We start from the raw sequence: 12,500 nt of genomic DNA, 5'->3' as shown, positions 1-12,500 counted from the left end.
CAAAACAAAACAAAAGTAAAAAACTCTGATTTCCTTTAAACGTGAATCTTTCTGCTTTATTTCCTCTGTGACTGAAAACCTGAAAACCTTTGCTTTGGGAAACACTAATCAGCATTTTTCACAATTTTCTCACATTTTACAAAGAAAATAACTGATCGATTAATGATGAAAATGACCAAAACAGCTAATGGATTAATAAGAAAACACTCTTTAGTCGCAGCTCTACGGTCTCTGTTTCGACCCTTCAGGTAAAATAAAGGGTAAAGCTGCGACTACGGATTGATTTCATCGTCTAATTTGATTATTTTCGCAACTAATTTGTCAGTAAAATGTTAGAAAACAGTTTCCCAGAGGCTGAAAAAACAGTTCAGAAGTCGCCCGTTCAATGGACGAATGTTATTGTTCAGCACATGAGGATGTTTTAGACAATAATACGTCTGCGTTTGTTCCTTGAACACGCAAAACAAGCTCCATACAGAAACGCTTTTTCACAGTTTGGTGAGGAAGATTAACCTGACGTCAGCACCGTCCAACAGCTCTGGGATGAACTGGGACTCGAACTGTGATCCTGCAGCTCTGACAGCGGATTAATGTTCAACAGAAGCAGATTTTAAAGTTTAATTCCTGTGTAAAATCATCCCAGGGTCTTTTTCAGCACTTACACACGTCACATAAGACAGAAGGAGAAATCCAGGAGAGTCGCTAACAGCCGGACGTGGCTAACACTGATTAGCTGGGGGCAGTACGGTGAAGGCATTCAAAGGTCTTTTTTAACCACTAATGCTGCTGAAAATAACAGCAAACCTCTGCAGCAGCATGAGAAGAGTCCCTACACACACAACAAAGCAGCATCAGCGTAGTTAGTGAAGCCAGAGTTAATTAAAGAGTGTTTTAAAGACTTACCTACTGGCCCCTGTACCAGCTCCTCTCATAGTAAAGTCCATTACAGTGGAAGGAGCCCATTGGTGCTTTGTTGTGTGTGTAGGGACTCTTCTCATGCTGCTGCAGAGGTTTGCTGTGATTTTCAGCAGCATTAGTGGTTAAAAAAGACCTTTGAATGCCTTCACCGTACTGCCCGAGCTAATCACTGTTAGCCACGTCCGGCTGTTAGCCACTCTCCTGGATTTCTTCGTTAATCGTTGTTAAAACTGCCTTGATGTCTTATTTGATGTGTGCAGAAAAGAGCGTGGGATGATTTTACGCAGGAATTAAACTTTAAACACAAATGGCAGGAATCTTCACATGTCCACATACGTCTGGGCATGTTGTGTACGAGGTAATGCCTGTGCTTTTAATAGAGAGAGTCTAAAAGCATGTGGGAGTGAGCTTGTGTGTGTGTGTGTGTGTGTGTGTGTGTGTGCGTGTGTGCTTGTTGTTTACTTGCTCTCTGTGTGTTCATCAGCGCGGATGCTGCAGTGTGTTTGTGCTCTCTGCCTCTCGGACCGAACGCTCGGCTGCATCGTTCTCAGGCTGTTTGGAGGAAAAGTGCAGCCCCAGAGGGCGGCGAGGGCGGGGGGCGGGGGGAGGGGGGCGGCTGTCAGAGGCCATTAAGCAGTTAGCGGGACGCCACGTTAGAGTCCAGCAAACCGGAGCGATGCACTGCAGATGAAGCTGGGGACATCACAGCGGCAGGACTTCAGTGACAGAATCCCAACAGCTGAGTTTTAAATTGAGATAATAATCCAGCGCTTTTGTAACGTGGTGAGTGAACTCGAGGCCGGAGGGTCGCTGGTTTGAGTCCCCAGACAGTGAGAAGAGTTATTAAAGCAAAAGCTGTGGCATCAGGGAGGTTTTACAGAGTTCTTTGAGACGATGTTCGAAGCCTCAAGGTTGGATTTACTGATCGCATTTGATCCGAGAGGCGCTGAACTCACCGAAGGACAAAATAACTGTGGGATGGCTTTGAAGATTTGGGGGTTGAGGTTCCCATTCACCTTAGTTTGGCCACAGAGCAGCAACTAGTGTCCATTAGAGGAAGTGCGGTGTATCCGTTAACCGCTTAGGGAAAATCTAAGCATCGATTTAACGTCAACGACGGCTGAAGGGACGGCGATGGTGTTTGAGGAACATTACAACAGGTTCTTGACACTGAAAACCGTTAAGGTTGCTCCTGGAAGGTCGTTGCCGTCCCCTCACAAGTCGCTACGAATAAGCATGCGCAGTCAACCGCACGATGGGGAAGAAGACCAGGAACTTGCAGCTAGCAGCTATATCCAGATAAACGGGCGCTATCTTGGAAACGCTTGTTTGGTGTCTACTTCCTGTTGTTAGGATTCTTGTCGTCAGTCAAGTAGGAAACAAAACTACACCAGAGCTCAATCACTCTGTATAAAGGCAACGTTAGCGTAAGCACTGACGTGGACGAACAGAGAAGAGCACCATCTTGGTTTGAAGCTGCCACCGCGGCACGTAGCTCACCACAACATCTCTTCTGGTGTTCGCGGTCTGTGACACACAATCGATCAGATCGATGGAAGATGAAACGATCAGCTCGGACTTGGACTTCATAAAAGTGCGTCATGTCATCACTTGCAGCTAGCAGCTATATCCAGACAAACGGGCGCTATCTTGGAAACGCTTGTTTGGTGTCTACTTCCTGTTGTTAGGATTCTTGTCGTCAGCCAAGTAGGAAACTAAACTACATCAGAGCTCATTCACTCTGACATGGACGAACAGAAAAGAGCACCATCTTGGTTTGAAGCTGCCACCGCGGCACTTGGCTCACCACAACATCTCTTCTGGGTTTTGCGGTCTGTGACACACAATCGATCAGATCGATCGGAGTGAAACGATCCGTTCGGACTGTGCGGCATGTCCTCACGTGTTTCTCGTCCGGATCACCTTGTGTGTTCTGAGGATCAGCAAACATATGAAGGACTGTGTATTTAAAGGTCTTTAAAGGAGAATCTCAACAAACCGCCAGATGTGTGATGATGACGGTAAAACCAAGCGGTTGTTCTGGCACCATCTGGACTCTGGCGTCTGTTCCGCTCAGAGATTGAAACTGCAGTTTTAATCTGTGGCCCGCTGCTGTTGCGTGGGCGGCGTCTAATCTGGTTGATGGTGCTTTTGTCAAGTTGTTTCAACGGATGTTTGCTCCCAAAAGCTGAGATACAAAAACGGTGACAGGATTTTCTAAGCGGTTATCACAACAACAACAACAGGATCCTGTCAGATTAGATCAGCAGTGTTCAGCTATTGTCACAAACTGCAGCCATGTGAAAGTTATGGACACGCTCGGATTTAAATTAATATAGAATAATGTTCACAGTAGCTCCTCCTGGACTGGCTGCTTATGTAAACCAAGGGAGTTACCATTTAAGTGTAATTCCGGCTTTTTCGGCACTTACATTCATCAAATAAGCCATTGAGAAACAACTGTTAACGGAGAAATCCGTGAGAGATGCTAACAGGCCGACGTGGCTAACAGTGATTAGCTCGGGGCAGCACGATGAAGGCATTCAAAGGTCTTTTTTTAACCACTAATGCTGCTGAAAATAACAGCAAACCTCTGCAGCAGCATGAGAAGAGTCCCTACACACAAAACAAAGCACCATCAGCGTAGTTAGTGAAGCCAGAGTTTATTAAAAGAGTGTTTTAAAGACTTACCTACTGGCCCCTGTACCAGCTCCTCTCATAGTAAAGTCCATTACAGTGGAAGGAGCCCATTGGTGCTTTGTTTTGTGTGTGTAGGGACTCTTCTCATGCTGCTGCAGAGGTTTGCTGTTATTTTCAGCAGCATTAGTGGTTAAAAAAGACATTTGAATGCCTTCACTGTACTGCCCAGAGCTAATCACTGTTAGCCACGTCCGGCTGTTAGCGACTCTACCTGGCTTTCTCTGTTAATAGTTCATACACGAAAAAAACTGTCTCGACGGCTTAGGCACAGGTAGTGTGAGTACAAACGGGCCTGGGGCGCAGGGGGAGAGGGAGGGGGGACAAGGACCCTAAAGCACGGGGCGCGGTGCGGAAGGGCAGTGTGAGTGCGCCCTAAGTTACTGTAAATAGAGGCATCATCTATTAAAACAAGTGCACGGTATAAAGTGTGGAGATCCTTGACTTCCTTTGGTGTAGAAAGGTTGGTGGACTGTATTTAACGGATAAACCTGGTGGGTAAAGTTTGAGTTTAGGTGAATGTGACGGTCTCGACCTACACCCAGCAGCCTCGATGCTCACTGTGGAGCCCTTCAAAGTCAACAAGTGCAAAAGAAAGAGACGCCGAGTGAAGTGGTGCTGAGAGGGGAACGGGTGAGGGAGACGGTGAACGGCAGAAAAGCAGCCAGGAGCAACTTCAGCTCGTGATAAACACAAGATGACATACCAACCTCTACGTTTGCTTTTGTTTTGGACCTCTTGCTCGAAGCTTTAGAGACGTCTGAGTGTGTGTAAGCATGCAACAGTGTGTGTGTGTGTGTGTGGAGTGTTTTCATGGTGTACGGTGTTGTAAAAGTAAAAGTCTCTAGATGAAGACGTCACAGAGGTCTCATATTCGTCTCAGTCGGCCGGGTTTACGTAAGAACAAGACGACTATTTTCGGTAAATCCTTCCTTCTGTTTGCACAAAGTGTAATACGATCCGATGTCCATCTGTTGTTCTAACCACCAGACGAGGAGAAAGGGTCAGAGGTCATCCTTTCCATAGGACACTCTAAGATCTGATAAAGGTCATCCACTCATCCTCTTACGAGCTGCTGTAGTAGATCTGATGTGAATGACAGCTGTCACTCACAACTGATCTGAGTGACTGAGCCGAGGGTAGATTATTCTCTTTTCTTTGTCTTTCACAGCGTTAGCGCTGCGTTAGCGCTGCGTTAGCGCTGCGTTAGTGCTCCGTTAGCGCTGCAGTCACACTGGACCTGAAACCAGCCGACAAGGCCTCATACATTACAGACAGGGAAGGTTGCTTGCGGCTCGGTCGCTCAGGAAAAGTCAACAGAGGCCAACAAACAAATTGTACTGGCCGATAAATTGTCCCAGAAATTATTGCGATAAGCGTCTGCAGAAACCCTGAGCACTAATACTTGTGATCGTCATCTGGTAACTAAGGCTCTGACTTCTAATTTTTGGTCTCTTGACGATGTGACGTGACGTCAAATATCCTTCTGGGAGCCACGTTTGCCTCTCCGCGTGTCCTCCCATTATCTCCCGCTTCTCTACCTGCATTGTAATTTCTCCCGTTTTGAAATGTCAGTCGTGGCCTGAAGGCACCTTCCTGCCTCACGCAGTCCGCAGCGGAGTGACTGGCATCATTGTGCCAACTTAACAAAAGAAAGGCCTGCAACAAAAGACAGACCTTGAGGCAGCTTTGCTCTGGCTCTTTAAAGCAGCTACAGACGGATGATGGAGTGACGGCACATTTCTTTACCTCTGCAGCTTTCTCTCTCACGCACCCCCCCCCTCCCCCCCTCGCTTATCTGAACGTCCAAAACACGCAGGAGAGATAAAGCGGAGGGAGAAGAGCTAATTAAAAGCGCACAATCGTCAAAAAATACAAACATTTCTGTCCTTGATTGTGTGTGTGAAACAATGCTGACGCTGTGCTGGATCTGCAGTGTGCAGGAATGAGGGTGTGGGCGTTGAGAAGACAGAAGTTGGCATTGACTTCTCTCCTGGATGGAAACATAGAGGATTATCGTGAAAGCTTGTGTGTTCTCGGAGCGAGAACGGCAAAGAATGAAAAGGATTGAGGGCAAGCGAAATGCTGTGAATTACAGCCTGTAATGCCAATATACTGTCTGCCAGAGACTAAGCTGTTGATGTTTTTTAATCAGCGCACACGAAATACTCCACTTAATCTCTCGCATACCGCGTTGCACTCTTTGCGGCGGTGGAGTGGTTTGAGAAACAGGCCGGCGGAAGGATCTTCGATTTGAATGTTGGTGTGACCCGGCAGAGAGCGCGGACAGCTGATGAGAGCCTGAAGCTGCAGCAGAGTCAATGTGACAGACATGAAGAACCAGGACCAGTATGGACCAAGCCCCCCGGAGAGTCTGGGTGAGTCCCAACAGATGCTTCATTGTAGCCTTCGATTTGAATCTCCGCACCAGATGTGAAGTGCAAAGCGCGGGGAGTGAACGAGTAAAGCTTTTATTTGATACTGACGACCACGAACGACAGTAAAGACGAGCTGAAAGAGAGCAAAGTTAATCTAAACGAGGCTCAAGGGGGATTATCCCTCAAAGCAGAGAAGCGGAGGAGTCATTTCAGCCGTTTGTTTCCTCGTTTCTCAAAGACAACGAAGACGACCGAGCGCTTCAAGTCTTGGATGAATACGTAACCGTCACCTGACGTTTGGGAACGGGTGGGCACTTTCAAAACCCACCTGCCAGGTGATTGGATGAACCATCCGTCTATCACAGGCTGCCAAAGTCAGTCGTGAGAAGAGCGAAAACATTTTTCCACAGAGAAAAAGCCCAAAGTGATGTTCTTTGCTCTTCGATCAGTAGAAGAAACGATCTCCAGTTTTGATAAAAGAGCTGCTACCTGCAGCATCTAAGCTAACTGCTTCAGGAGCCGCCATTGTTGTTTTGAATGAGCGGGGACGCAGTCACAGGACGCTGATTGGCTGTCTGAGCGTTGCTGGAAGCTTACTTGGAGCCTGACAGGATGGATTTTCCTTGAGTGATATCGTGAGAACCCAGCTGCCGTGCTGGTGTTTAAAAACACCCGTTAGTAAAAAGCCTGCACATAAAAACTGATTTGAAGCATCCATCTTAATATCCTGCTCCGTGCTACGCTACAGCGAGCAGCAGCCGAAGATTACACGTTGTATGAACTTGATAAAACAATCCATTCACTGTCACATTTGGTGCGTTTCCACTATGGTTGAATACCCGGAATGAGGCGGGTCTATCTCGCCAAAACGCCCCTAATTTGCATGTGAGTCGCTTGAGCGTTTGTTTTTTGACCTGTGGGGGAGCAGGGCAAAAAAACGGGCATTCAAACCCCTGAGAGAAGCCCGGGTCGCTGATTGGATGTGACGCCAAGCAGGATGTGAGGTAGTACTCGATGCCACAACAACACGCGCCATTTTAAAAAGCCGGCAAAGTAGAAGCGAGTAATCCCCGCCGCCATGCGCGCGAACGAAGCAACAAGAAACTCAACAAGCTCTGCTCCTTCCACCTCAGGGTCTCCTTCCTTACTGTTTACACTTGGCCCGTGTTAAATCCATTGCATATGTGACGTTACAGTCGAAACCGTCGCTAAGTGATTACCCGACAATCGAAAACCAAACTTCACCTACGGAGTCTCATAAATCCCTCTCGGGACTTTTTTTGGGGGGGAATGGAAACAAAGGGGGTGTGGCCTGAAACTTTCTGAGCGGCCACTTTGTACCCTAATGGAAACGCGCCTATTGTGGGTGAACAACGGATGAATTCAGCCATAACAAAGCGTTTGCTCTGATTATCTGGTGTCTTTGCCGTAGCTAGACCAATAAACCAGACGGACCGATATATTGGCCAGTCCAGCAGAGAGCAGTGACTGTTTCCTGTTTTTTGGGAGTTGTTCCTGATTTGAATCTAAGGTCTGAGGAGAGCGGGTGTTGTTTGCTGTGTTGATACAAAGTCCCTTGAGGCAAATGTGTGATGTTAGGCTATATAAATCAAATTTACTGTTTATAGAATTGATACCCAGCATGTCAGGCTAAAGTCTTTGGTGTAGGAACGTTCATTACAGCTGCTTTACAAGTGCATTAATATTCAGAGCCACTCGTTAAACTAATAAATCAAACAAGTCATGGCTGTAACATAAACCATCATAAATCAGGGAAACGCCTCCGTTCACTTCACAACATCTCCTCAGCTGTCTCCACTTTCCTGTCATCAGGACGTTCTCCACAGCTGGATGTTGGTGTGACCCGGCAGAGAGCGCGGACAGCCCGATGAGAGCCTGAAGCTGCAGCAGAGTCAATGTGACAGACATGAAGAACCTGGACCAGTATGGACCAAGTCCCTCGGAGAGCCTGGGTGAGTCCCAACAGACGCTTCATTATAGCCTCTATAAAGACTCCAGCTTTTGGAGTTGTTGTGATTTCTCTTAATAAATCTGTTGTGTTTGTTTGTCCTCCAGCGTGTGCAGCCCTGTCCAGTCTGCTGTTGGTTCTGCTGGGACTGCTGGGCTCGGTCCACGGCTGTCCCGACGTCTGCACCTGCTATGGTAACACAACTGACTGCTCCGCTGTTGGCCTTCTCTCTCTGATGCCCATCCTAGCACTGCTGGACCCGGACTCTCTGGTCCTCCGCCTACCCCAGAACAACCTCTCCTCCCTGGGCACGACTGAGCTGTCCAACCTCAGCAGCCTGGAGATCCTGGATCTTTCCCAGAACAACTTTTCCACCCTGCACCCTGGAGCTTTCTCTGGCCTCAGCGGCCTGCGTTGCCTCAATCTCTCTGCTAACTACCTCGGGGTTCGCCCGGTCACCTCTAACCCCAACAACAGCGCAGTGGTCCCCCAGGGTTTGAATGGAAGTCAAGGGAGTGTTGGCCTGAGCAGGGAGGCTTTCAGGGGGCTATGGCTGCTGCAGGGGCTAGACCTGTCCTCCAATGGCCTCCTGTGGCTGCCAAAAGGCATGCTGGACGGGCTTCAGAGACTCGCCTGGCTGTCCTTGGCCAGCAACCGGCTGGTGGCTCTGGACAGAGTGACCTTCGAGCCCCTGGTGGGGCTACAGCAGCTTCAACTGGCCGGGAACCCGTGGGAGTGTGACTGCAAGCTGAGAGACTTCAAGCACTGGATGGAGTGGTTGATTTACAGGGGTGAGCAGTGCTGTTAGCAGGTTTGGCAGCAGGCTTTAAGAGCGTGCCGGAGCGAATTACTTTGTATTTTGAGTCTGTACTTCAAAAGCTGTCTAATCGAAGCAATTAATCTCGGCTCTGCAGGACGGATGTGTGCTGAGCAAAGACATCTAAGAATATAATGACCTCCATCTCTCTCAATCCTCCCCCGTCTCTCCCTGTTTCGCTCTTCCTCCTTTCCTCTATTTCCTCTTCCCCCTCTCTTTTCTTGCTTTCCCTCTCCGTTTGTTTCATAGATGGGCAGGTGGATGTGATGCAGTGCAGTCTCCCGGGGGATTTGAAGGGCAGGGACATCCGCAGCGTGCCGGCAGAGATGTTCAGCTACTGCCTGCAGACTACGACCAAAGAGGGCGCGCCGGGTTACGCCACCCGACCCCCGTGCCCGCCCGGCCGGATCAGCAGCAACGACGAATGTGTCCGTCAGCGCTACCGGCCCGCCAGCGTCCGGCGAGCGCACGGCACACAAATAGTCGCGGGCGTCATTTGTGGCACGGTGTGCGTCATGATGGTGGTTGCGGCGACTTACGGCTGCGTCTACGCCTCTCTGATGGCGCGGTACCAGAGGGAGATGAAGAACCGCGGCCAGCCTCTGATGGCGGAGTCCGGGGCCGACACGGACCTGGAGGACGGGCAAATGTCGTCGCTGACCTCACCAGAGGAGTCGCCGCCGAAAGAGGCCTGCGGCATCGTGCACGGGTATCGAATCAGCAGCTTCTGACACACGGCTTACTGATTCTTAGACGCTTCCAGGACGCTTTGGCCGCTTCCGCTCCTCAGCTCTCCTCAGTGATGAGACGACGTCTGGAGGGAGAAACCCCGCAGCTGTGTGATCGTGTGAAACCTCTGGGCGGGGGCCGATCTAGGACTAGATTCAGGGAAACTGGAATGCTGCGGCGCTTCTTTTAATGTATGGATGCTCTGTGAATTGTTATTCCCCGCGCTGCAGCTCTTAAACTCCCCTGAAGCTGCGGTTTGGCACTTCTGCACCTTGACTTCCCCTCATCTGTGTTTTTGTTTCTCCTTTAGAAACACCAAACTACCTTTTAGGTCTTTGTATCTGAGCCCGACCAGCACAAGCTCCAACAGTACAAATATCTGTGAATGTGTGAAACGTGACCTTGCTCCTGCACACATCATCTCGTCTTCTTCATCACTTGTGTGTGTTTTATGTTATGTGTAACATCCACACTTTGGAGGAATAGTTCTTCCTGTGTTTAGGCAGAGGTCCTGTTGAATTCCCTCCAAATACCAGACACTTTAACCCCCGTTAGGAGTCCTGCTGCTGTCAGGGAGAGGCTGCTTTAAGCTCCGTCACAGACGTAAACTGCATTCAAACTGCACTGAAGCTGTGCTGCCCCCTACAGGATCAGCTTTGAGCTACAACGTATTTCCACCCAGCACAAACACAGAACTGATTTCCACCATAGCAGAGTATGAGAAGGTGTCAGCTCACAGTGAAATTCATGTGTTTTCATTCGTTTTGTCCCGATATTCTGTGAGAAGCACATCAAACGATGTTCATTCAAACTCAAGGACTGTTAATCCTGCTGGAGACAATAAACTCTATATTTATCTAAAGTGGGTTCGTCTTTAATTATCAGAAACATCACAATGCAGCAGCAGGTTTCACACGACGACGGCCGGGAAACGACTTCATCACAAGATTAAAGAGAAGGACCAAGGATCCAACGATCGACGACACGATGAAGTCAAGAGCTGCAGCTGAGACGCTCTCCTGACGGGCGGAGCTCAGGGGAACAACTCTGTGGACGTACCGACGCTTGCATCTACAGACTTTAGTTACAACAAAACAAAACCTCATAAGGTCGTCTTAAGGGGTCGTTTAAAGATTATATTCACCTTAAGGCAATGTCCTGTTTCTCAGGGCGCCCTCCCACTGTTCCTCCGTCCCGTGCCCCGTGCTTTAGGGTCCTTGTCCCCCCCTCCAGGCCCGTTTGTACTCACACTACCTGGGCCTCGGAGAATGCTTCTTGCTGCCTATACGTGATCACGCCGTAACACGTCACACGCATTGATGACGTCATGGCGATGCGTGGCTTTGTTTCCAGATCTTTCCGTAGACCTCTGAGTTTTTGTGCGTCTTGTCGACTGTTTTTGAATCTTTTCATCGACCAAATCTGCAGTAAACACTCCACCTCCGCATCACACCAACGTGAACCTTTCACCGCCATTGTTTGAAATGTCCGCGCACGGTCCCTCCTTCTTTTTTCTACGTCCCAACAGGCGCACAGGAAATGACCTCAGAACCGCCGTAGGCCTCGTGCTCGTACACGTGCGCACGCTCGTGCTCGTACACGTGCAAACGTGCTTTACTAAAGCCCACCTCTCCCAAACGGGCCGTGGACGGCAAGCGTGCTGCTCCTAGACGTGGTACGGTTGCACTCACACTGGTCAAAGGAACCAGACTTTAGCCGTGACACGTGCTGGGGCACGGTACGGAGGCACAGTGGGAGTGGGCCCTAGGATTGGGCAAAGCGGCCCTCTGGTATTACGAGTGTGTTTGGTGTTTTGGTGGTTTGGTGCAGCAGTGACTCACCTCCGGCCATGGCCGTCTTCCCTTCAGCCGACACCGTCACCGCTGTGGTCGCTATCACGTACTTCACTCCTGCGGAGAGAACGTTCAGCTGACTGTTGTTTTCTAAAGGTGATGATGATAAATGTGACGTTCGTCCGTTTCCTGCTGAGCAGACGCACCTTTGTCGTTGACCGGGTAGTAGAAGAAGCTTCCGGGAGTGTTTTCCACGGCCAGGCGGTACCACAGCGGGAAGTGATCCAGCGTGAACAGGTTGTCTTTGTCAGTCGGCGTCAGAAACCTCCTGTGGAGCGGAAGTTCAGAGGGGAGTTTACGCTGAAACTTACCGCAGAGTTCATCTTTACTCAGGTCTGTTGGTGAGAAACAGGAGGATTTAACGCATCTGTGTCACCAGACGGACGGTTATTAGCTCAACTTCCTGTTTACCTCCAATTCTAAATGATGGTGTAACGTTCAGAGTTCATTTAATGTTTTTAAATTAAAGTCGAACTTCTCTTTGGAACCAAATCTAGTTTGAGCGTCCTGATTCATCTTTGTGTGAACCAGAGCGCTCAAAAGGACGCTAACACGCTAACACACGTGCTAACCCTTTAGATCTCCTCTCTGTAAACACTGGAGCTGCTGGTCCTTCACAATAAAAGCCCTTCAATGTTGTCCAGACATCCAGGACCAAACTTCAGTCCTTCACAATAAAAGCCAATCAATGTTGTCCAAACATCCAGGACCAAACTTCAGTCCTTCACAATAAAAGCCAATTAACGCTGTCCAAACATCCAGGACCAAACTTCAGTCCTTCACAATAAAAGCCCATCAATGTCGTCCAAACATCCAAGACCAAACTTCAGTCCTTCACAATAAAAGTCCATCAATGTTGTCCAAACATCCAGGATCAAACTTCAGTCCTTCACAATAAAAGCCCATCAATGTTGTCCAAACATCCAGGACCAAACTTCAGTCCTTCACAATAAAAGCCCATCAATCTACCTACACTTCGTTGCAGATCAAACAGTAAAAGCACCACAGACCGGATCCTTCAGGATACGGGTAAAAGCAGCGGACGGCGTCCGACTGATGACACAGAGACGTCGTACGGTCAGAACACGGGGAGCACTTCTTACTTTGCCACTCTGCTCTCCACTCCTGCGTATCTCATG

At 49.0% G+C, this 12,500-nt stretch overlaps 2 protein-coding genes across 2 annotated transcripts in view; one reads left to right on the top strand and one right to left on the bottom strand.

Annotated features, from left to right (window-relative positions):
- The window catches only part of LOC310949033 (voltage-dependent calcium channel subunit alpha-2/delta-4-like), a gene marked incomplete at its 5' end in the record, with an annotated part of 105,349 nt that overhangs the window by 32,392 nt on the left and 60,457 nt on the right, over nucleotides 1-12,500 (bottom strand). Inside the window, 3 exons of the mRNA XM_083916364.1 lie at nucleotides 11,350-11,418; nucleotides 11,508-11,629; nucleotides 12,465-12,500. The exon at nucleotides 12,465-12,500 is cut by the window's right edge and continues 57 nt beyond it. Of these exons, the coding sequence (XP_083772490.1) occupies nucleotides 11,350-11,418; nucleotides 11,508-11,629; nucleotides 12,465-12,500 (227 nt within the window). The remainder of the gene's footprint in view (nucleotides 1-11,349; nucleotides 11,419-11,507; nucleotides 11,630-12,464) is intronic.
- LOC310949565 (uncharacterized protein) lies at nucleotides 7,921-9,510 on the top strand (the record flags this gene model as incomplete). Its single annotated transcript, XM_083917048.1, has 3 exons — nucleotides 7,921-7,966; nucleotides 8,070-8,753; nucleotides 9,029-9,510. 3 exons carry the CDS (start codon nucleotides 7,921-7,923, stop codon nucleotides 9,508-9,510), a joined length of 1,212 nt encoding a protein of 403 aa, XP_083773174.1.

This window comes from Echiichthys vipera, assembly GCF_963691815.1.
Source record: "Echiichthys vipera genome assembly, chromosome: 7".
Taxonomy (NCBI): domain Eukaryota; kingdom Metazoa; phylum Chordata; class Actinopteri; order Perciformes; family Trachinidae; genus Echiichthys; species Echiichthys vipera.
This window is presented reverse-complemented; position numbering and strand designations above follow the sequence as displayed.